The sequence below is a fragment of the Triticum urartu genome, chromosome 6 (genome assembly GCF_003073215.2).
Source record: "Triticum urartu cultivar G1812 chromosome 6, Tu2.1, whole genome shotgun sequence".
NCBI classification, from domain to species: Eukaryota; Viridiplantae; Streptophyta; class Magnoliopsida; order Poales; family Poaceae; genus Triticum; species Triticum urartu.
The window spans coordinates 477,215,088-477,239,532 of record NC_053027.1 but is presented as its reverse complement, the minus strand read 5'-3'; the positions used below and the strand labels follow the sequence as shown (position 1 = coordinate 477,239,532).

At 47.1% G+C, this 24,445-nt stretch overlaps 2 protein-coding genes across 2 annotated transcripts; both read right to left on the bottom strand.

Moving 5' to 3' along the window:
• Positions 1 to 10,012: 10,012 nt before the first annotated feature.
• On the bottom strand, positions 10,013 to 11,541 carry LOC125514368. The gene is made up of 2 exons (XM_048679677.1): positions 11,222 to 11,541; positions 10,013 to 10,773 (listed from the first exon to the last, which is right to left on the bottom strand). Exon 2 carries the CDS (start codon positions 10,605 to 10,607, stop codon positions 10,203 to 10,205), a length of 405 nt encoding a protein of 134 aa, XP_048535634.1. The 5' UTR covers positions 10,608 to 10,773; positions 11,222 to 11,541; the 3' UTR covers positions 10,013 to 10,202.
• Positions 11,542 to 13,200: 1,659 nt separating this feature from the next.
• Positions 13,201 to 15,761, bottom strand: LOC125514367. The gene is made up of 2 exons (XM_048679676.1): positions 15,331 to 15,761; positions 13,201 to 13,792 (listed from the first exon to the last, which is right to left on the bottom strand). Exons 1-2 carry the CDS (start codon positions 15,665 to 15,667, stop codon positions 13,464 to 13,466), a joined length of 666 nt encoding a protein of 221 aa, XP_048535633.1. The 5' UTR covers positions 15,668 to 15,761; the 3' UTR covers positions 13,201 to 13,463.
• Between the last annotated feature and the right edge of the window lie 8,684 nt (positions 15,762 to 24,445).

The window sequence follows — 24,445 nt, the reverse complement described above, 5'->3', positions numbered from 1 at the left end:
CAATACACGTACAACCCGGGGACATCTCCTCCTTCTTGATCCAGCAAGGGAAGAGGACAAGTTGAGGGAGAGCTCCGGCAGCACGACGACATGGTGGTGGAGCTTGTAGTTCTCCGGCAGGGCTTCGCCAAGCACTACGGAGGAGGAGGTGTTGGAGAGGGGGAGGGCTGCGCCAGGGAAGGGGTGCGACAGCCCTCCCACCCCCCCCCCTCTATTTGTAGGGTGAAGGGATAGGGGGCCGGCCCCCCTAGATGCATCTAGAGGGGGGCGGCCAAGGGGGGAACTTGCCCCCCAAGTTTGGTGGGAGGCACCCCCACCCCCTAGGGGTTTCAACCCTAGGTGCCTTGGGCCTTGGGGGGCACACCATCACACTAGGGGCTCGTTCCCACCCTTGTTCAGCCCACTTGGCCCACCGGGGCAGGTGGCCCCACCCGGTGGACCCCCGGACACCTTTCGGTGGTCCCGGTACAATACTGATAACCCCCGAAACTATTCCGGTGACTGAAACTGGACTTATCATATATAAACCTTCACCTCCGGACCATTCCGGAACTCCTCGTGACGTCCGGGATCTCATCAAGGACTCCGAACAACCTTCGGTAACCACATACTATTTCCCATAACAACTCTAGCGTCACCGAACCTTAAGTGTGTAGACCCTACGGGTTCGGGAACCATGCAGACATGACCGAGACATCTCTCCGGCCAATAACCAATAACGGGATCTGGATACCCATGTTGGCTCTGACATGTTCCACAATGATCTCATTGGATGAACCACGATGTCGAGGATTCAATCAATCCCGTATACAATTCCCTCTATCCATCGGCATGTTACTTGCCCGAGATTCGATCATCGGTATCCCCATACCTCGTTCAATCTCATTACCGGCAAGTCTCTTTACTCGTTCCATAACGCATGATCTCGTGGCTAACTCCTTATTCACATTGAGCTCATTATGATGATGCATTACCGAGTGGGCCCAGAGATACCTCTCCGTCATACGGAGTGACAAATCCCAGTCTCAATTCGTGCCAACCGAACAGACACTTTCGGAGATACCTGTAGTGCACCTTTATAGTCACCCAGTTACGTTGTGACGTTTGGTACACCCAAAGCACTCCTACGGTATCCGGGAGTTGCACAATCTCATGGTCTAAGGAAATGATACTTGACATTAGAAAAGCTCTAGCAAACAAACTACACGATCTTGTGCTATGCTTAGGATTGGGTCTTGTACATCACATCATTATCCTGATGATGTGATCCCGTTATCAACGACATCCAATGCCCATGGTTAGGAAACCATGGCCATCTATTGATCAACGAGCTAGTCAACTAGAGGCTTACTAGGGACATATTACGATCTATGTATTCACACATGTATTACGGTTTCCAATTAATACAATTATAGCATAAACAATAGGCAACTATCATGAACAAGGAAATATAGTAATAACCACTTTATTATTGCCTCTAGGGCATATTTCCAACAAAATTCCAGTGTACCCTCAAGAACGCTTTGCTTATCATAAGAGACCATTTTGGCATGTCCTTTGCCTCAAAAGGACTGGGCTACCTTGCTGCACTTTTGTTACTACTATCGTTACTTGCTCGTTACAAATTATCTTGCTATCAAACTACTCTGCTACTTACAATTTCAGCACTTGCAGACATTACCTTACTAAAAACCACTTGTCATTTCCTTCTGCTTCTCGTTGGGTTCGACACTCTTACTTACCGAAAAGAGCTACAACTGATCCCCTATACTTGTGGGTCATCAGCCATGCTTGATGCTTGTCACTTTGGGCCCGGGTGCCATGATTTCGAATCTGAACCGTTTATGTTAGCACCATTATATTCATGTTCTAGATCCGATCTTGCAAGTTATAGTCACCTACTACGTGTTATGATCCGACAACCCCGGAGTGACAATAGTCGGGACCACTCTCGGTGATGACCGTAGTTTGAGGAGTTCATGTATTCACTATGTGTTAATGCTTTGTTTCGGTTCTCTATTAAAAGGAGGCCTTAATATCCCTTAGTTTCCAATATGGACCCCGCTGCCATGGGAGGTAGGACAAAAGATGTCATGCAAGTTCTTTCCATAAGCACGTATAACTATTTATGGAATACATGCCTACATTATATTGACGAACTGGAGCTAGTGTCGTATCGCCCTAGGTTATAACTGTCTCATGATGAATATCATCCAACAAGTCACCAATCCAATGCCTACGAATTTATCCTATATTGTTTTTGTTAAGTTACTACCGCTATCATCACTGTTACACTTGCTACAAAACTACTGCTATCACTGTTACCGTTACTATTGATGCTGTCACCACTACCAAAACTATCATATTACTTTGCTACTGATTACTTGCTACAGATAATTAATCTCCATGTGTGGTTGAATTGACAACTCAGCTGCTAATACCTTCAAATATTCTTTGGCTCCCCTTGTGTTGAATACTCTACCCTCGAAAACTGTTGCAATCCCCTATACTTGTGGGTTATCAGAGATCTATCCGATGTAATCTTCTTTTGTGGTGTGTTTGTCGAGATCTGATGAATTGTGGATTTATGATCAGCTTATCTATGAATATTGTTTGAATCTTCCCTGAATTCTTTTATGCATGATTTTATATCTTTGTAATTCTCTTCGAACTATCGGTTTGGTTTGGCCAACTAGATTGGTTTTTCTTGCAATGGGAGAAGTGCTTAGCTTTGGGTTCAATCTTGCGGTGTCCTCTCCCAGTGACAGTAGGGGCAGCGAGGCATGTATTGTATTGTTGCCATCATGGATAAAAATATGGGGTTTACATCATATTGCTTGAGTTTATTCCACTACATCATGTCATCTTACTTAAAGCGTTACTCTGTTCTTCATGAACTTAATACTCTAGATGCACGCAGGAGTCGGTCGATGTGTGGAGTAATAGTAGTAGATGCAGGCACGAGTCGGTCTACTTGACACGGACGTGATGCCTATATGCATAATCATTGCCTTGGATATCGTCATAACTTTGCGCTTTTCTATCAATTGCTCGAAAATAATTTGTTCACCCCCCGTATTATTTTCTATCTTGAGAGAAGCCTCTAGTAAAACCTATGTTCCCCGGGTCTATTCTCCATCATATAAGTTTACGATCTACTATTTTGCAATCTTTTACTTTCCGATCTATAAACCAAAAAACCCCAAAAATATTTACTTTATCTTTTGTTTAGTTTTATCTATCTCTACCAGATCTCATCTTTGAAAGTGACCGTGAAGGGATTGACAACCCCTTTATCGCGTTGGGTGCAAGTGTTTGATTGTTTGTGTAGGTATTGGTGATTTGTGTCTTGTCTCCTGCCGGATTGGTACCTTGGTTCTCTAACTGAGGGAAATACTTATCTCTACTTTGCTGCATCACCCTTTCCTCTTGAAGGAAAAAAACCAACGCAAGCTCAAGAAGTAGCATGGATGCAGTTGGATTACGGTCTACTTATCATGCACGTGATGCCTATACATGATTATGTCATGCACAATCATAGTCGTGAATGTCGCTTTTCTATCAATTGTCCAATAGTAATTTGTCTACCATGTCATTACCTGCTTCCCAGAGAGATGCCAATAGTGAGCATACGACCCTTGGGTCTATTTTCATCAATCCTTGTGTTTACAAAATTGCTCTTTTATTTTCTCTCCATTATTTTACCGCTCCACTATATTATTATCATCCATTATTTTCTTTTAACCTTGCAACTAGTAAGACGAGGGGATTGCCAAAACCACCTGCCAAGTTGGGTGCAGGCATTTATTTTGTTTGTGTGCAGGTGTTCCTTATCTTGTTAGCTTGTAGACTCCTACTGGTTCAATTAAACCTTGGTTCTTAACTAAGAGAAATACTTTTGAAGGAAATATGCCCTAGAGGCAATAATAAAGTTGTTATTTATATTTCCTTATACCATAATAAATGTTTATCATTCATGCTACAATTGTATTAATCGGAAACTTAGTACATGTGTGAATACATAGACAAACAGAGTGTCACTAGTATGCCTCTACTTGACTAGCTCGTTGATCAAAGATGGTTAAGTTTCCTAGCCATGGACAAGGACTTGTCATTTGATAAACAGGATCACATCATTAGAGAATGATGTGAGACTTGACCCATCCATTAGCTTAGCACGATGATCGTTTTGTTTACTACTATTGCTTTCTCCATAACTTATACATGTTCCTATGACTATGAGATTATGCAACTCCCGAATACTGGAGGAACACTTAGTGTGCTATCAAACGTCACAACATAACTGGGTGACTATAAAGATGCTCTACAGGTGTCTCCGGTGGTGTTTGTTGAGTTGGCATAGATCAAGATTAGGATTTGTCACTCCGTGTATCGAAGAGGTATCTTTGGGCCTCTCGGTAATGCACATCACTATAAGCCTTGCAAGCAATGTAACTAATGGGTTAGTTACGTGATGTAGCATTACGTAACGAGTAAAGAGACTTGCCGGTAACGAGATTGAACTAGGTATGATGATACCGACGATCGAATATCGGGCAAGTAACATACCAATGACAAAGGGAACAACGTATGTTGTTATGCGGTTTGACCGATAAAGATCTTCGTAGAATATGTAGGAACCAATATGAGCAGCCAGGTTCCGCTATTGGTTATTGACCAAAGATGAGTCTCGGTCATGTCTACATAGTTCTCGAACCTGTAGGGTCCGCATGCTTAATGTTCGGTGACGATCGGTATTATGAGTTTATATGTTTTGATGGACCGAAGGTTGTTCGGAGTCCCGGATATGATCACGGACATGATGAGGAGTCTCGAAATGGTCGATACATAAAGACCGATATATTGGATGACTATGTTTGGACATCAGAATGGTTCCGGGTGAGTTCGGGCATATACCGGAGTACCGGGAGGTTACCGGAACCCCCCGGGAAGTATATGGGCCTTATTGGGCCATAGTGGGAGAGAGTAGAAGGGAGTCTAGGAGGGGGCGCGCCCCCAAGCCCAATCTGAATTGGGTGCCCCCCCCCCTTTCCTTCCCCCTCTCTCCCCCTTCCTTCCTCTCCTAATCCAACTAGGGAAGGGGGGATCCTACTGCCGGTGGGAGTAGGACTCCCTTGGCCGCGCCATAGAGGGACAGCCCCTCCCCTCCTCCACTCCTTTATATATGGGGGAGGGGGCACCCCATAGACACACAAGTTGACAATTATCTTAGTCGTGTACGGTGCCCCCTCCACCATAATCCACCTCGGTCATATCGTTGCAGTGCTTAGGTGAAGCCTTGTTCCGGTAGCTTCATCATCACCGTCATCACGGCGTCGTGCTGAAGAAACTCTCCCTCGACACTCAGCTGGATCTAGAGTTCGTGGGACATCACTGAGTTGAACGTGTGCAGATCGCGGAGGTGCCGTACCTTCGGTGCTAGGATCGGTCAGATCCTGAAGATGTTCGACTACATCAACCGTGTTGTCATAACGCTTCCGCTTACGGTCTACGAGGGTACGTAGACAACACTCTTTTCCCCTCGTTGCTATGCATCACCTAGATGGATCTTGCCTGTGCGTAGGAATTTTTTTGAAATTACTGCGTTCCCCAACAACTCTTTGCTGTTGTGATACATCACCCTTCCTCTTTGGGGAAATACAACAACTCCTACGGGAGTTGCAACGTCTTGGACGACGCCAGGATGTTGTACTCCGCTAACTATGATGCCTTACTAGCGGTTAGACTACGCAGCAACCCTCCTAGTGCCCATTGGCTGGACCTGGCCCCGTCGTCATTACACGCCATCCTGCGACGGCTGTAGAGACCGGAGGCTGAGGCGACGGAGAGGATTGTGCAATGGTAGGCCCCTAGGGAAGAGTAGGATATGGAGAGGGGTAGATGGTAGGTGGGCATCGATCGTCATTAATGGTAGCGCCTTGGAATCCCGGTGCCTTGGAAGCCGTTAAAATGCGTGAGGGAACCGTTACGCCGCCGCGTGGCGAGATGGGTGGCCTCATTAATTACATTGACCGTTCGATGTGTCTATGACAAGTCGGGCCCGCTAGGAAGGGTTGACAAATAGTTCTTGGGTCATCCAGTCCTTTTTTAGGGGGGGGCACCGGGGGCAATTCTATCCGCCACACCCTCCTTAACTCAAAAAGGATTTTTTTTACTTCATTTGGAAGTTTATCACAGAACTTCTGGGTCACTCCTCGGAGCTTCAAATTGTGGCATCGGTTCCATCATAAGGTTATGGTTGACAACAAAGGCTCTGTTGCTCAACCAGAAGTTACACCGGAAGTAGCCCCGAATCCTGGCCGTCGGGAATGTGCCTCTAGATTTTCGGAACTACCTTCGGGGGCGTGTTGGGACATCCCATTTGTGACTGGGTCGGCAGTTAGGGTTCCCTAAAATCATTTGCTACAGCCGCCAAACTAATCTGATAAGTTGGCGGTGTGGGTGTGGTGCCAAACGGTGCACAGGGTGGCATGGATTGGGATGGTGAAGTGGCATGGGATGGGGTAGAGACCGATACGAGATGTAGCGGAGAGGGTGACGTGGGATGGAGTGGAGGCCGGTACGGTCCAGAGAGGAGGGCATCATCGCTTCTTCCAAGGGTGCGCCTGTTCGGCAAGGATGAGGCGAGCAAGAGGAGTGGGCGATGACGCCCATAAATATATACAGCCATATTAATTGTACAACACATACGGATTCAAATGGGTCATACGGATTATTATTTTTTGATGGGAAGACCTTGATGCCCAGCTTTATTAAATCAAATAACTCTTACATCGTCTGCTAAAAATTTAGCAATAAAATCAGGAGGTGCATCCACCCACAATGAGGGAGTGTTTACACGACCCCCAATGAGCTAGCTGATGAGCAACTACATTTGACTCTCTGTTACAATGCTCAATAGTAACCTTCCTGATCTCTCTAAGCAATACTCTGCAAAACCCCAAGATAGGGACTGCCACCATAGAATGACCTTCATTAAGCTTTAAAGCTTCCACCACCGTGATGTTGTCCATCCTCACCGGGACATTGTTGCATCCTAGGCTTTGGATGCGTTTATGCCCTTCTAATAGTCACATTGGAGAAAAATAACATCGCAAGCGCTCGTGTCGCTCTTCGGGGGGCGGCACGAGCGAACCCTAGCCGCCGCCGCCCCGTCCCTCGCATCTGCAGCCCGCGGCCTGGCCGCTGCCGGAGGAGGCCGACGGCCGAAGCCCGCCTCGAAGGACGCCAGCGGCAAGGCACTCTTCTCCTCGCGACGGCGCTTTGCCCTGGAAGGCGTGGCCCGCTTGCGGCATGGCGGCGGAAGCCGGCGTGGTGGATCCGGCGGTGAACCTCTCGTAAGCGCAGCGAGGAGGTTCTGCGTGGCTGATCGGGGTCGCGCACGAGGGATTCAAGTCGTCTGGATCGATCTCGCGTTGGCGCCTTCGTCTTCAGCCGGCGCGGCCAGGGCGGCGACCCTGGCGTGGGGCGGCGGCCGCTTCCCCCATGGCCGATGGGTTGAGTCGTTGGCTTGCCTGGCCGGGTTGGGTGGCGGCGGTGGCTGCGGATCTGGCATCCCGGCCAGATCCGTCGTGCTTCGGCTATGGCCGGCCGGCGGCGTGTGATGGGCCGGGATGGGGTGGCCGGAGGTCCTCAACCGGCTTTCCGATGACACCATACGTCTACATGGCGAGGGTGTGCTCGGATCCAGTCAGCGGCGAGATCGTGGTGGCGCTACTTCCGATGAAAATCGCGCCGACTTCGGTCATGGCGGACGATGACGGCGTCTTCGATGCCTCGTGTTAAGGCATCGTCGTTGCAAACTGCTCAACATGATCGGGATGTTTCGGGGGAAACCCTAGATTTGGATCTACCGGATCGGACGATGACATCGCCTTCGATGTCGTGCTCCCTCCTGAGGGCATCGTTTTGGAGCAGGAGCTGGCTGGAAGGGACAAGGAGGAGCAGTGTTTCATTTACCGGAAGGCCGACGACGGATCCCGGCGGCATGGCGCTGCGGAGTTTCGGCGACGAGCGTGTGTGGATGGATACGTGTAGGATGGTGGCGTCGTCTGACGCCATGGTGGCGTCGACGACAGCTAAACCGGACAAGGTAGATGCAACAGTACAGTACTGAAGATGAAGTGATGGCAGGTGACTGTGGTGGCCTCATACCAGGTAGGTGTCCTGGTTGAGGAGTGCGCTGAACTGATGGATGCCCCATACCCGGCAGGCGTCCTGGTTGGGACCTCAGTTTTTAGATATTAGGTTTGGTTACGAGGTCTGTTTGGTATTAGCCTCAGACTATCAGTGTCCCTTCATCAGCTGTGTAGGAGTAGCGACAGATGTTGTCTAAACGTTGGCTTTAATCTTGTAAGGTCTTGTGTGAATAATTAATAAAATGACTGCATGCATTGTCCAGATGCAGAGGCTGGGGTCCTCCTCCATTTAAAAAAAAAGTAGTACAACAGCTTCTGCTGAAACAATGTCAGCCACACGCTCGAGTCTACTCGTGGATGCCAAGATGAAACTCTCTCGATGATCTCTGACTATGGTTGGCTCTACACGATCCGAGTATTCTTCTTCACAGAAAGATATCAATGTCTTTTTTTCGAGATTGGATATCAATGTTTAGAACCTGCTAACTTTCTAAGGCCGGGTCATTCGGATTTCAATAGGGTTTAGACTTGACTTCTTTTTTGAAATATTAGGGTTAGACTTGACTTAATAGTTTTTTAATGTTATTAGTTGTTTAAGTATGAAGGGGGGGACAGACCGACCTTGATCGTTGATGTGTTTGTAGGGTGTATCGAAGCATATCTTTTCCCTCGCAAAAAAAAAGGTGTATCGAAGCAAAAGTAAAATGGGGAAAGGTATCAATTGTAGCGCCTACGTCACATGGAGCCCATGTCCCATTTCGTGTTCGTGGAATCCAGGCAGGCCCGATCGGACGGCTTCATCGATCGCCTCATAAATCACGAGCGTCAGCGATTCCCAGTGCAGCAACTTCATCGATGGCATGGCACGGCGTCCCGCCGTGGTCTGCTCGACTCCTCGTGCAGCGGTCAGCCCCGCCTGGCCAGTGCCCAGACCAGTACTCACAGTGCAATTATCACGCAAGTAGCCCAGGGCACCCCTCCAGTGGCCGTAGCAGTACGCCCATGCCCCCAGCCAGCGAGCAGAGCGGGGCGGAGTGCCGAATGATGGCGCACCGGGTCCGGAGCCGGGCCACGGCAGGCAGCGGCAGCGGCAGCGGCGGCGGCGATGATGATGTCGCGCCCGCGACAGCGTCGCTCTGCCCGCCCCGTACGGGTACAACCTCGCTTCGCGTCCGCCGCTCCACGCCCCTCGCCGGCCAGCAGCACGTGCCCGCGGGGCCGCCGCGCAGGCCACCGCCGCCCCACACCGAGCCGGGCGAGTCGCAAAGCGGCGCAGCTTTGCGGAAAGCCGCTGCCGGCCGTGCCCTGCCCCCGCGTGTCCGGGCTCCCGAACCCCCCTACCTCCCCGACGCGGCCCGGGTTTCCGCTGCTACAGCGACACCACCACCACCTCGTCTGCGTCGAGGCTCCTGTCATGTGCTCCCAATTGAATCGTGGTGTGGGAGCGCTGGTTGGTTGGTCGGTTGGGAGTAGATGATATGCAGAGAGAACGGCTGTCCAAATGCAATGCTACTACATCACGTTACACACACAATGCATCAGTTTCCAGCATCAAGTTCCCACGATCGACTCTGCCGACGAGGAGGAATTGATCGTCGTCCCACAGCTTGGCACGATGGCTTCTGGAGTAGTATAATATAGCACTAGCTTTCTTTTGTCTGAACATATATAATCTGGTAGCAGTTTCGTTTGGATAAGATTGACGAACCAGAGTACGAGCCAAAAATACATAAAACTGATTGGATAGATAACCCTTATCCTGAGTAGCACCAACAACATGATCAAAATTGCAATACTATCATCCCTAGTTGTCCTCAAGTAAAGCTCTGCCACAAACAAGCAGACCAAAATACTAGTAGTAATCAGCCTACAACAGCTGAACAAGATTCCGTAGGTGTTCTATCATCAGTTCATACATTTTGCGTCCACATAAACACACGAATTTCAGCACTCGGTGCATGTCATGTTTACATTTGAAACAAATTATGAAGGCTACCTGGCACCGAAAATCGCATGGATGGATTGGCATGGCACTGCTCATTGCTACTTGCATTCCAGCCCTGCCTCCGCTGCTCGCCGGGGCGTGCTCTTCCTCCGGTTCCCAATCTGCCTGAACCCATTGGTCCTGGCCGATTCATCGCTGCTTGATCGAACGCTGGAATTGCTGTTCTCTTCCAGGACCATGTTGGGGCTCTCCTTCAGTGGCCTGCCTCTCTTCACACCAGCACTTGCATTCAGTTTAACATCTTTGCCATCTTCATCGCCGCCATCGACATCTTCTACGAAATTCTCAACATCAACCTGTTCGGTTTTATCGGCGAAGTGCTTCTGCGGCCTCCCTCTCCTCTTTCTTGCAGGCACGACCTCTTCACCGCTGCTTCCTTTGTCTTCATGGCTCCTGGCAATGGCCGCCGTCCTTCCTCTGCCTCTGCCTCTTCCTCTACCCATTGGTTGGTTCAACTCAGCAGCAGCAGCAGCAGCAAGAACTATAGATTGGTTTGGGCAACCACTGAAGCGGCTGCTTCTACTCTATCAGTATCAGTTTGCTTACTGAAACTGGAGTGTTTTACAGAGACACCTTGTGCTAAGATAATCCAGCTAAAGTTCTACAAATCTGCAGCAGTGGCATGAAGAACAGCGGTTACAAATTTTTACTCCTGAACCGATTTGGATTGGTAATAGAAATCAGCAAAGTGAGCTAATCTACATGCCGTTATCAAGCAAGCTACATCAGTAAATGTTCTATTGAGTTCTTGGTTTGTGAAGGTGAGAATGAACTAGTATTATGATTCTTATTCATTCTCGAGAAAAGTACGATTCTCATTGAGATCCATGGCAATCGAAAAGATGCAAATTCAGATCAAGCAACCCAAATATCCAGACGCAAGCTACACAAAACAGCAAAGCAATACGCATCTGACGGATACAGACTTAAATAAATCTCTTACAGAACATATAACATCTATCTATGCAAGAAAGCAGAAAGATATATAAACAAGGACTGATTCAAATCAACAGCTGAACCATTTCTCAGATTAATGGATGGAAAACGAGGAACTGACCTGCCACAAAGCTGGCGTCTACTCCAAGCAGCAGCACCAATCTCAGCAAAAAAGAAGAAGATGGAGCTCTCCTGGCGCTAGAGGAAAACAAACGATGGATCGGTGGCAATCCTTGGCCTGCGATGCCGGAAGTACAGCGGATCGGGAGGCAACAGCAAAGATTGCTATATGTGGCGTGCGGGAAGCGGGAGGGGGCTCTTATCGACGAACAGCTACCAAAGCTAGCCAGCGCTCTGCTACTTCTGGATGGCTGAGCTCCAATAGCTGCTGGGGCATAGCAGGCAGCAGCGGGGGCGAGAGAGAGAGAGAGGGAAAGAGAGGGGGAGCTAGCCCTTCTAGATATATAGTTGAGGGGTCATTTGCCCGTTGTTTATCATTTTTTTTACTTGCAGCCTACCCACCGTTGAAGATAGTTATGTGCTTCTCAGCAATTTCCCGGCTTAAAAAGTTAATCGGCGTGGATCCCTAGGAACGTGCTGCAGTTTTACCATGATGGCATTTTTGCTCAGTGTTAGCGGATGTTTAACGTCGGTAGCAGTAGACAGTAGTTGCCTTGCCTGCCTTTCGACACCTGACACAGCATCCCTGCGCCTGTGCCTCCTAGGGTTACCAACCATTCTACTGGTCATGTTCTACTATTTACCGCACAGTATTAGCCGTGGCCCTGCATGTTTCTACTCGGCGTGCTACCAGCTTATGCAGTGTCTAATAGTAGAGTGCGAGTGAACGTCATTGATTAATTATCTACAGTGAAACGGCACTTACTTACCGCTACCGGACAGTGGTTAGACAAAGCCGACCCCGCTCCAGCTCCTGTGGCAAGTGGCTCGACTAAATTATTTCTGAATCCTGACACGGCACTGCACCGTGATTTCTTCTTCCCCTCTCTGCTTTGAATTCGTATTTCACCTTCTTATTTACAATTACTCGCGTGGATTTTGGATCGAGGTGATTTTTTTTTCTAGGTCAAGGACCAAACTAGCGAGGACGCGTACCGATGATCAGTGGTGTGGCACCACCGTATCTCTACACAAGCATGAAAGAGGATGGATGTACTTGCTGCTCTTGATGTCAGGTCCTGGCCGAGTTATTGCCCTTCAATTCTCACCGCTAACTTGTGAACTCGGCATGCTCGAAACATGAACTGTGAATTAAAAAAAATACAATTTTATTTGGTAAAAAATATCATTCTACAATAACTCAGCGCAGCAAAAGATTTTGTGTTTCGTCACCACATCCGGATCTGCATCTGCGTTCCACCAGCAGCACCAGAGGCATCAGCTGGGGTACAGTTTACGCTGAGGTTTTGCAAATAAAGCGTGGGAGATTAGGACCACGTACGGCCCTTGATGACGCGCGCTGCAGATCCACGCCATCTGATCTGCTGACACGAAAAAGGACGGAAAAATGATCTAGGTGCAGACCAAATTGCAGGAGGATCAGACCTACCGATGCCCAGCTAGGCCCCCTCTGCCCCTTGTTTCAGCTCAAATCAAATCCAACACGTTCCCCCTTCAGAATGCTCATTGCATGCTTCCCCTACCTCCAGGTTGCTCGTCCCAGAGGTTTCTCCAAAGCTGATGATGAAATCCCCCGAAACCAAATCTGTTGAAAGTTGAAAACGAGTTTATTTATTGTTAGATGGATCAGCCGCGTTACGTGCATCTCAAGTTTCTAGCGTACATTCGTCGCCGTGAAGGCCACCCTTCACCAGCCTGAAAACTGAGAATAAGACATGAGATCAACACCGGTCATATATAACCTCAGGTTTCTAGTCTCGGTTCGTCGTCGTGAAGGCCACCCTCCACCAGCCTGAAAACAGAGAACAAGACGTAAGATCAACATCAGCCATGTATATAACCTACGACGAAGCTAACGCTTGACAAACAATTTCAGAAAGACAGAAAGAGACAGAAACTATACCTGGTTCCATTATAATGATGTGAGTACAGTTTTTGGACTGCAAGGACAGCAACCACTCACAAGTAGAAGTATGGCTATACAAACAATAATAAGATTGGATTACAATGTCGTGATGACAATAAGATTTTCCATGCGGCTTGCATCACTGAGTCTAAAACTCATATGAAATGGAAACTAAGATTTGATTACTATCTCGAACACAACACCCAGTGTACACATACAACACGAGAAAATACAAACCATGAAGGCACTATCCAAATCGTATGTTTTCGATGTTCATCACTACACGCTTTGCGCACTTTCACACAGTTACAGTACACTATTTGGGCAAAGATTTGATAAAATTGACAATGAGATCTACCATCTGGGCATCAAAAGCAGGACCTTCCATTTGGAAGTGACCGGCTCCTTCAATCAAGTGTGTATCAACCCGTCCAGCAGCCGACCTGAGCTTGTTTTGCAGCTGCTTTACGCTCGTAAAGCCATCTTTGGTTCCCATGATGAATAACTTTGGTTTCTCAGACTTGAGGATAGCATCATGATGTCTGCCGAATAGGATTGAGGCCATTAAACCAAATGGGTAGCCGATGCTAACATAGCCAACCACCTGGTCAACTTTATCAACTGCAGATCCCGCAATTGGTGCTCCTGTGACAGGAAACTAGACTGAGATACATGACCAAACTTAATTCAGTACTTACATGAATGGATGAAGAAAACTAGTAGGCATAACGATTTCGTCATCATCCTGATCCAGTATTGTATTTTGTGCAACAACACAAGTTCTCTTACCGGTACTTAATTAGTTGCCACTGCTTTGCACTGTGTTAACATTACGAAATCTTAAGACCCTTGCACGTCAATCCAGTTAGGAGCACAGGGAGCAGTACTGGGTAGAGGTAAGCAGAGTAGGTGTGCTTTGCACACCTCATTACTGTCAAGTCAATACTAATCTTTAGGACAGATGAGTGGCCAAAAATAGGTACAGCACAACTGTCTCATGTCCAGGTTGCTTCCGAGAAATACTCCCTCCGTTCGGAATTACTTGTCTCGGATATGGATGTATCTAGAACTAAAATACATCCAGATACATCTATTTCTGCGACAAGTAATTCCGAACGGAGGGAGTACTAATCTGCTTAGTCTAGTGTCCTGCATTAATGATCGGATGAAAAGTAGTGGTAATGATCTAGCAAGAAAGGTTGCTTCTGAGAAGATTGGGGTTACCCTAAAAACAGGAGAAGGTCACCATGGGAGCCTCTTAGACACGGTGATGAGGAACCCTCGCCTCTATCACACGGGTTACTTAGCACCTGCTCAACTGCTCTGAATACATTTCAGTGATAATACTCAGCTGTTAGTTAGATCTTTGGACTTTAGGGTCACTGAAATAGTAAAAGAACTGTTTGATGAGTACATTTGAAGGAAAATTCAATGATGACAGAAAGTTTGAGCTTTCGATTCTGATGCAACAGTGCAACACATCGCCTATTCATTAGTCGCGGGTCAAGATGAGTGTCTAATTGTTGTCAATTGCTTATGCCAATTGTTGACATACAGTTTCAGAAGAGCTACTTGTTTGGTCAATTTTGATTACTGGCCTCACTGAATCTCGCGTCACGGCAAACTGAAGATGCATCGCCGCATCGGTGGAGAAGACCGGGGTATCCTACGTTAATAAGGATAGGCTGAAAAATAGTGGTGATAACCTAACAAGAAAAATTGCTTCTGAGAAGACTGGGGTTGCCTTAACAATACGATAAGGTCAGTCACTGGAGCCTCTGAGTCTCAAGGGTTGCTTAGCAGCCCCTCAACAGCCCCGAGCACAAATCAGTGAGACAGTGAGTAATACCCAGCTGTTAGTTTGATCTTTGGACTTTGGGGACACTGAAGTAATAAGAAAATTGTACGATGAGTACATTTGAAGGCAAATTCCATCAGGACAAAAGGTTGTTTGAGCTTTCAATTCCAATGCAACAGTGCAACGCATCACCTATCCATTTCAGGTCGCAGGTCAAGATGAGTGCTTAATCAGTTAATCGTCAATTGCGTATGCCATTTGCTGATATGCAGTTTCAGAATAGCTACTGACTTGGTCAATTTGATTACCGGCTTCGCTGAATCTCACAACAAGGCAAACCGAACACTTACGGAGAGGAGCGAGGGGGTCGGCGGAGTTAACCTACCGGCGGAAGAGCCGATGAGGAGGACGGCGCGCGGCTTGAGGGTGTCGGCGACCCAGCGGCAGACGGCGACGACGTCCCCGACCTCGCTGGAGCCCGTGAGCGAGGCGCGGCCGGTGGAGCGCCCGGCGCCGCGCATGTCGAAGGTGACGGCGCGGTGGCCCCGCTCCGCGAGGCCCTGGGCCATGCCGCGCAGCAGGCCCTGCACGCCGCCGAGGATCGTGTAGGGGTGCACGAGCACCACCGCCACGTCCTCCGCGCCCTCCACCGGCGCCGCCGACTTGAAGACCCGCACGCTCAGCTTGGCCCCGTCCGCCGCCTCCACCGTCGTCCACTCCATCCTGCTCCCGTCCGGCTCCGGCCAGTCCACTCCGGGGGGTTGAGCTACTTCCTGCCCCGATTTGATCTGCCCCGTACCATTTTGTTCCTTCCTTAACTTCGGTTGGTTTTCGGTAGTTGCCTTGGTTAATGCCCGGTGGGCTGTAAGCCCGTTAGGCCGTGGTACGGCCCGCTTGCAGTTTACTGAAGAAGAAAGTATAGTTTTCCCTCCTCAAATCCTCCTTAATGGATCAATAACCTCCGCAACTTCAAAACCGGATTATTTTCCCCCTAAACGTTGCAAAACCGTATAAATCTCAGCCTAGGTGGTTTTGGAGAGAATTGAAGGTGGTTTTGCTTCTGTTTTCTCTCTTGTTACTTTCCACATCGGTAGTACGTACACACCAGATGTCGAAGGCCATGCGGTTCATGCCTTGCCGCGAGTTGACTCCCTTGGCGAAGACGAGCACGTCGCCACTTGGCGCTCAACCTCCTCGGCGTCCCCGCCGCCTGAGATAATGATGACCGGGCTCATGCATCTGCGCCGGCAATAAGCAGCTTGCCGGTCCAGCTGCACGCGCGCCAGTGACACGCTGTGATGCGGTGTCGCGCGCTCATTGCGGCTGTGGCCATCACCATGTCACTCGCAGCAGTCCTCTGCTTTAGCTGCCCCTGCTGGGCTGCTCGTCGCGGCCGCGCGCTGCAGCTCGTCCCGCCACGTCGGATGTACGCCTGCCTCTTCGCCATCCGCGGACTACTGCGTTCGCCGGCCAAAATTCACGATCTTTGCTGCCAGAGACTGAGGTCGTGCTTCTCCCGGTCTGACAGGTGCTCGTACTACACTGCCCCCGGGCTGCTGCAGAAAATGCCAACGGGAACGCGATGTGATCATTTGGCCGCGGGATATCGTCGGTGTGCGCGCGCTCGGGAAGCTGCCGGCGTTTGGGTGCCGCTCGTACTCCTGCGCGCAGGCAGAGGCGAAATTATTTCCACACCCTCCTGTGTATATTTGTCAATTCAGGATCAACTTGACAACACAGCGAAATGGTATCATTGCAGAACATTAAAATAAGTATAAAATATAAGTTTAATAACTCTTGTCACAAGGCATACATAGTGAAATGTCTCATGACATTTATTACAACCAAAAACACAGCGGAATATATAAATACGTAGCGACTCCATCTCCGCCACAGGCAGTCGATGTAGTAAACGTGTCCTCACTCCTCAGGATCATCATAATAGTCGTAGTCGATGCCCTCGTCTTCATAGATCTCTGTTGTTCAACAAAAGTATTGTCACGAGTACATTACGTAATCAACATGCCTCCCACGGGGAAGGACCTAATAGCTACATGTGGCTTCAAATGAAGGCTGTATGGCTCAATTTGCATAAAGCTAATTTTGTTTGACAAATAAAGTAGTTGGATAAAAGCAGTTTTAGATGAAAACATGTTTTATCTCCAGAACTGTTGGAAATATGCCCTAGAGGCAATAATAAAATGGTTATTATTATATTTCCTTGTTAATGATAATTGTCTATTGTTCATGCTATAACTGTGTTATCCGGAAATCATAATACATGTGTGAATACATAGACCACAACATGTCCCTAGTGAGCCTCTAGTTGACTAGCTCGTTGATCAATAGATGGTTACGGTTTCCTGACCATGGACATTGGATGTCATTGATAACGGGATCACATCATTAGGAGAATGATGTGATGGACAAAACCCAATCCTAAGCATAGCACAAGATCGTGTAGTTCGTCTGCTAAAGCTTTTCTAATGTCAAGTATCTTTTCCTTAGACCATGAGATTGTGCAACTCCCGGATACCGTAGGAATGCTTTGGGTGTGCCAAATGTCACAACGTAACTGGGTGGCTATAAAGGTGCACTACGGGTATCTCCGAAAGTATCTATTGGGTTGGCACGAATCGAGACTGGGATTTGTCACTCCGTATGACGGAGAGGTATCTCTGGGCCCACTCGGTAAGACATCATCGTAGTGAGCTCAATGTGACTAAGGGGTTGGTCACAGGATGATGTGTTACGGAACGAGTAAAGAGACTTACCATAACGAGATTGAACCAGGTATCGGTATACCGACGATCGTATCTCGGGCAAGTGCTATACCGGTAGACAAAGGGAATTGTATACGGGATTGATTGAATCCTCGACATCATGGTTCATCCGATGAGATCATCATGGAACATGTGGGAGTCAACAAGGGTATCCAGATCCAGCTGTTGGTTATTGGCTGGAGAGATGTCTCGGTCATGTCTGCATGATTCCCGAACCCGTAGGGTCTACACACTTAAGGTTCGAAGACGCTAGGGTTATAGGGAAAATTTGTACGTGGTTACCGAATGTTGTTCGGAGTCCCGGATGAGATCCTGTACATAAAGAGGAGTTCCGGAATGGTCTGGAGACAAAGATTTATATATGGGAAGTCCTTATTCGGTCGTCGGAAGTGTTCAGGGGTTTATCGGTATTGTACCGGGACCACCGAAAGGGTTCCGGGGGTCCACCGGGAGGGTCCACCTGCCCCGGAGAGCCCTATGGGCTGAATATGGAGTGGGAACCAGCCCCTAGGTGGGCTGGGCGCCAACCCCCCTAGGGCCCATGCGCCTAGGGTTTGAGGGAACCCTAAAGGGGGTGCCCCCCTTGGCTTTGGGGGCAAGCCTACCCCCTTGGCCGCCGCCCCCCCTCTAGATCCATCTGGATGTTGGGGAACATAGTAATTTCAAAAAAATTCCTACGCACACGCAAGATCATGGTGATGCATAGCAACGAGAGGGGAGAGTGTTGTCTACGTACCCTCGTAGACCGGAAGCGGAAGCGTTAGCACAACGCGGTTGATGTAGTCGTACGTCTTCACGGCCCGACCGATCAAGCACCGAAACTACGGCACCTCCGAGTTCTAGCACACGTTCTGCTCGATGACGATCCCCGGACTCCGATCCAGCAGAATGTCGGGGAAGAGTTTTGTCAGCACGGCGGCGTGGTGATGATCTTGGTGTTCTACCGTCGCAGGGCTTCGCCTAAGCACCGCTACAATATTATCGAGGATTATGGTGGAGGAGGGCACCGCACACGGCTAATAGATCTCAAGGATCAATTGTTGTGTCCAGAGGTGCCCCCTACCCCCGTTTATAAAGGAGCAAGGGGGAGGGACGGCCGTCCAGGAGGAGGCGCGCCAGGGAGGAGTCCTACTCCTACCGGGAGTAGGACTCCCTCCTTTCCTTGTCCAACTAGGAGAGGGGGAAGGAAGGGAGAGAGGAGAGAAAGGAAAGGGGGGCGCCGCCCCTCCCTCCTTGTCCAATTCGGACTAGAGGGGGAGGGGGCGCGCAGCCTGCCCTGGCCGCCCCTGCTCTGCTCCACTTTGGGCCCATGAGGCCCATTAACCCCCGAGGGGGGTTCCGGTAACCCCCGGTACTCCGTTTTATATCCGATAACTTCCAGAACCATTCCTGTGTCTAAATATAGTCGTCCAATATATCAATCTTTATGTCTCGACTATTTCGAGACTCCTTGTTATGTCCGTGATCATATCCGGGACTCCGAACAACCTTCAGTACATCAAAATATATAAACTCATAATGAAACTGTCATCGTAATGTTAAGCGTGCGGACCCTACGAGTTCGAGAACAATGTAGACATGACCGAGACACGTCTCCGGTCAATAACCAATAGCGGAACCTGGATGCTCATATTGGCTCCTACATATTCTACGAAGATCTTTTATCGGTCAGATCGCATAACAACATACGTTGTTCCCTTTGTCATCGGTATGTTACTTGCCCGAGATTTGATCGTCGGTATCTCAATACCTAGTTCAATCTCGTTACCGGCAAGTCTCTTTACTCGTTCCGTAATACATCATCACGCAACTAACTTATTAGTTGCAATGCTTGCAAGGCTTATGTGATGTGCATTACCGGGAGGGCCTAGAGATACCTCTCCGACAATCGGAGTGACAAATCCTAATCTCGAAATACGCCAACCCAACAAGTACCTTTGGAGACACCTGTAGAGCACCTTTATAATCACCCAGTTACGTTGTGACGTTTGGTAGCACACAAAGTGTTCCTCCGGTAAATGGGAGTTGCATAATCTCATAGTCATAGGAACATGTATAAGTCATGAAGAAAGCAATAGCAACAAACTAAACGATCAAGTGCTAAGCTAACAAAATGGGTCAAGTCAATCACATCATTCTCCTAATTATGTGATCCCGTTAATCAAATGACAACTCATGTCTATGGTTAGGAAACATAACCATCTTTGATCAACGAGCTAGTCAAGTAGAGGCATACTAGTGACACTATGTTTGTCTATGTATTCACACATGTATTATGTTTCCGGTTAATACAATTCTAGCATGAATAATAAACATTTATCATGATATAAGGAAATAAATAATAACTTTATTATTGCCTCTAGGGCATATTTCCTTCAGTCTCCCACTTGCACTAGAGTCAATAATCTAGATTACACAGTAATGATTCTAACACCCATGGAGCCTTGGTGCTGATCATGTTTTGCTCGTGGAAGAGGCTTAGTCAGCGGGTCTACAACATTCAGATCCGTATGTATCTTGCAAATTTCTATGTCTCCCACTTGGACTAAATCCCGAATGGAATTGAAGCGTCTCTTGATGTGCTTGGTTCTCTTGTGAAATCTGGATTCCTTTGCCAAGGCAATTGCACCAGTATTGTCACAAAAGATTTTCATTGGACCCGATGCACTAGGTATGACACCTAGATCGGATATGAACTCCTTCATCCAGACTCCTTCATTTGCTGCTTCCGAAGCAGCTATGTACTCTACTTCACATGTAGATCCTGCCACGACGCTTTGTTTAGAACTGCACCAATTGACAGCTCCACCGTTCAGTAAAAACACGTATCCGGTTTGCGATTTAGAATCGTCCGGATCAGTGTCAAAGCTTGCATCAACGTAACCATTTACGACGAGCTCTTTGTCACCTCCATATACGAGAAACATATCCTTAGTCCTTTTTAGGTATTTCAGGATGTTCTTGACCGTTGTCCAGTGATCCACTCCTAGATTACTTTGGTACCTCCCTGCTAGACTTATAGCAAGGCACACATCAGGTCTGGTACACGGCATTGCATACATGATAGAGCCTATGGCTGAAGCATAGGGAACACCTTTCATTTTCTCTCTACCTTCTGCGATGGTCGGACATTGAGTCTTACTCAACTTCACACCTTGTAACACAGGCAAGAACCCTTTCTTTGCTTGATCCATTTTGAACTTCTTCAAAACCTTGTCAAGGTATGTGCTTTGTGAAAGTCCAATTAACCGTCTTGATCTATCTCTATAGATCTTAATGCCCAATATGTAAGCAGCTTCACCGAGGTCTTTCATTGAAAAACTATTATTCAAGTATCCCTTTATGCTATCCAGAAATTCTATATCATTTCCAATCAATAATATGTCACCCACATATAATATCAGAAATGCTACAGAGCTCCCACTCACTTTCTTGTAAATACAGGCTTCTCCAAAAGTCTGTACAAAACCAAATGCTTTGATCACACTATCAAAGCGTTTATTCCAACTCCGAGAGGCTTGCACCAGTCCATAAATGGATCACTGGAGCTTGCACACTTTGTTAGCTCCCTTTGGATCGACAAAACCTTCTGGTTGCATCATATACAACTCTTCTTCCAGAAATCCATTTAGGAATGCAGTTTTGACATCCATTTGCCAAATTTCATAATCATAAAATGCGGCAATTGCTAACATGATTCGCACAGACTTAAGCATCGCTACGGGTGAGAAGGTCTCATCGTAGTCAATCCCTTGAACTTGTCAAAAACCTTTTGCAACAAGTCGAGCTTTATAGACAGTAACATTACCGTCAGCGTCAGTCTTCTTCTTGAAGATCCATTTATTCTCAATTGCTTGCCGATCAACGGGCAAATCAACCAAAGTCCACACTTTGTTCTCATACATGGATCCCATCTCAGATTTCATGGCTTCTAGCCATTTCGCGTAATCTGGGCTCACCATCGCTTCTTCATAGTTCGTAGGTTTATCATGATCTAGTAGCATGACTTCCAGAACAGGATTACCGTACCATTCTGGTGCGGATCTTACTCTGATTGATCTACGAGGTTCGGTAGTAACTTGATCTGAAGTTTCATGATCATTATCATTAGCTTCCTCACTAATTGGTGTAGGTGTCACAGAAACCTGTTTCTGTGATGTACTACTTTCCAATAAGGGAGTAGGTACAGTTACCTCATCAACTTCTACTTTTCTCCCACTCACTTCTTTCGAGAGAAACTCCTTCTCTAGAAAAACTCCGAATTTAGCAACAAAAGTCTTGCCTTCAGATCTGTGATAGAAGGTGTACCCAACAGTCCCCTTTGGGTATCCTATGAAGACAGATTTTTTCGATTTGGGTTCGAGCTTATCAAGTTGAAGCTTTTTCACATAAGCATCGCAGCCCCAAACTTTCAGAAATGACAACTTTGGTTTCTTGCCAAACCACAGTTCATAAGGCGTCGTCTCAACGGATTTTGATGGTGTCCTATTTAACGTGAATGCAGCCGTCTCTAAAACATAACCCCAAAACGATAACGGTAAATCAGTAAGAGACATCATAGATCGCACCATATCTAATAAAGTACGATTACGATGTTCGGACACACCATTACGCTGTGGTGTTCCAGGTGGCGTGAGTTGCGAAACTATTCCGCATTGTTTCAAATGTAGACCAAACTCGTAACTCAAATATTCTCCTCCGATCAGATCGTAGAAACTTTATTTTCTTGTTACGATGATTTTCAACTTCACTCTGAAATTATTTGAACTTTTCAAATGTTTTAGACTTATGTTTCATTAAGTAGATATACCCATATCTGCTTAAATCATCTGTGAAGGTGAGAAAATAACGATATCCGCCACAAGCCTCAACATTCATTGGACCACATACATCTGTATGTATGATTTCCAACAAATCCGTTGCTCTCTCCATAGTACTGGAGAACGGCGTTTTAGTCATCTTACCCATGAGGCACGGTTCACAAGTACCAAGTGATTCATAATCAAGTGGTTCCAAAAGTCCATCAGTATGGAGTTTCTTCATGCGCTTTACACCGATATGACCTAAATAGCAGTGCCACAAATAAGTTGCACTATCATTATCAACTCTGCATCTTTTTATTTCAACATTATGAATATGTGTATCACAACTATCGAGATTCATCAAAAATAGACCACTCTTCAAGGGTGCATGACCATAAAAGATATTACTCATATAAATAGAACAACCATTATTCTCTGATTTAAATGAATAACCGTCTTGCATCAAACAAGATCCAGATATAATGTTCATGCTCAACGCTGGCACCAAATAACAATTATTTAGGTCTAATACTAATCCTGAAGGTAGATGTAAAGGTAGCGTGCCGACCGCGATCACATCGACTTTGGAACCATTTCCCACGCGCATCGTCACCTCGTCCTTAGCCAATCTTCGCTTAATCCGTAGCCCCTGTTTCGAGTTGCAAATGTTAGCAACAGAACCAGTATCAAATACCCAGGTGCTACTGCGAGCATTAGTAAGGTACACATCAATAACATGTATATCACATATACCTTTGTTCACTTTGCCATCCTTCTTATCCGCCAAATACTTGGGGCAGTTCCACTTCCAGTGACCAGTCTGCTTGCAGTAGAAGCACTCAGTCTCAGGCTTAGGTCCAGACTTGGGTTTCTTCTCCTGAGCAGCAACTTGTTTGCTGTTCTTCTTGAAGTTCCCTTTCTTCTTCCCTTTGCCCTTTTTCTTGAAACTGGTGGTCTTATTGACCATCAACACTTGATGCTCCTTCTTGATTTCTACCTCCGCGGCTTTTAGCATTGCGAAGAGCTCAGGAATAGTCTTATTCATCCCTTGCATATTATAGTTCATCATGAAGCTTTTGTAGCTTGGTCGCAGTGATTGAAGAATCTGTCAATGACACTATCAACAGGAAGATTAACTCCCAGTTGAGTCAAGTGATTATGATACCTAGACATTTTGAGTATATGCTCACTGACAGAACTATTCTCCTCCATCTTGCAGCTATAGAACTTATTGGAGACTTCATATCTCTCAATCAATCCGGGCATTTGCTTGAAATATTAACTTCAACTCCTGGAACATCTCATATGCTCCATGACGTTCAAAACGTCGTTGAAGTCCCGGTTCTAAGCCGTAAAGCATGGCACACTGAACTATCGAGTAGTCATCAGCTTTGCTCTGCCAGACGTTCATAACATCTGGTTGCTCCTGCAGCAGCTTGGCACTAGCGGTGCTTCCAGGACGTAATTCTTCTGTGCAGCAATGAGGATAATCCTCAAGTTACGGACCCAGTCCGTGTAATTGCTACCATCATCTTTCAACTTTGCTTTCTCAAGGAACGCATTAAAATTCAACGGAACAACAGCACGAGCCATCTATCTACAATCAAACATAGACAAGCAAGATACTATCAGGTACTAAGTTCATGATAAATTTAAGTTCAATTAATCATATTACTTAAGAACTCCCACTTAGAAAGATATCCCTCTAATCCTCTAAGTGATCACGTGATCCAAATCAACTAAACCATGTCCGATCATCACGTGAGATGGAGTAGTATCAATGGTGAACATCAATATGTTGATCACATCTACTATATGATTCACGCTCGACCTTTCGGTCTCCGTGTTCCGAGGCCATATCTGTTATATGCTAGGCTTGTCAAGTTAAACCTGAGTATTCCGCGTGTGCAACTGT

Excerpts from the sequence above, each read along its gene's own strand:
- LOC125514368 (XM_048679677.1), bottom strand. The coding sequence starts at position 10,607 with ATGGGTAGAGGAAGAGGCAGAGGCAGAGGAAGGACGGCGGCCATTGCC.
- LOC125514367 (XM_048679676.1), bottom strand. The coding sequence starts at position 15,667 with ATGGAGTGGACGACGGTGGAGGCGGCGGACGGGGCCAAGCTGAGCGTG. Across the intron at positions 13,793-15,330 it reads CCTCATCGGCTCTTCCGCCG|GAGCACCAATTGCGGGATCT; the intron begins GTAGGTTAACTC and ends TTCCTGTCACAG.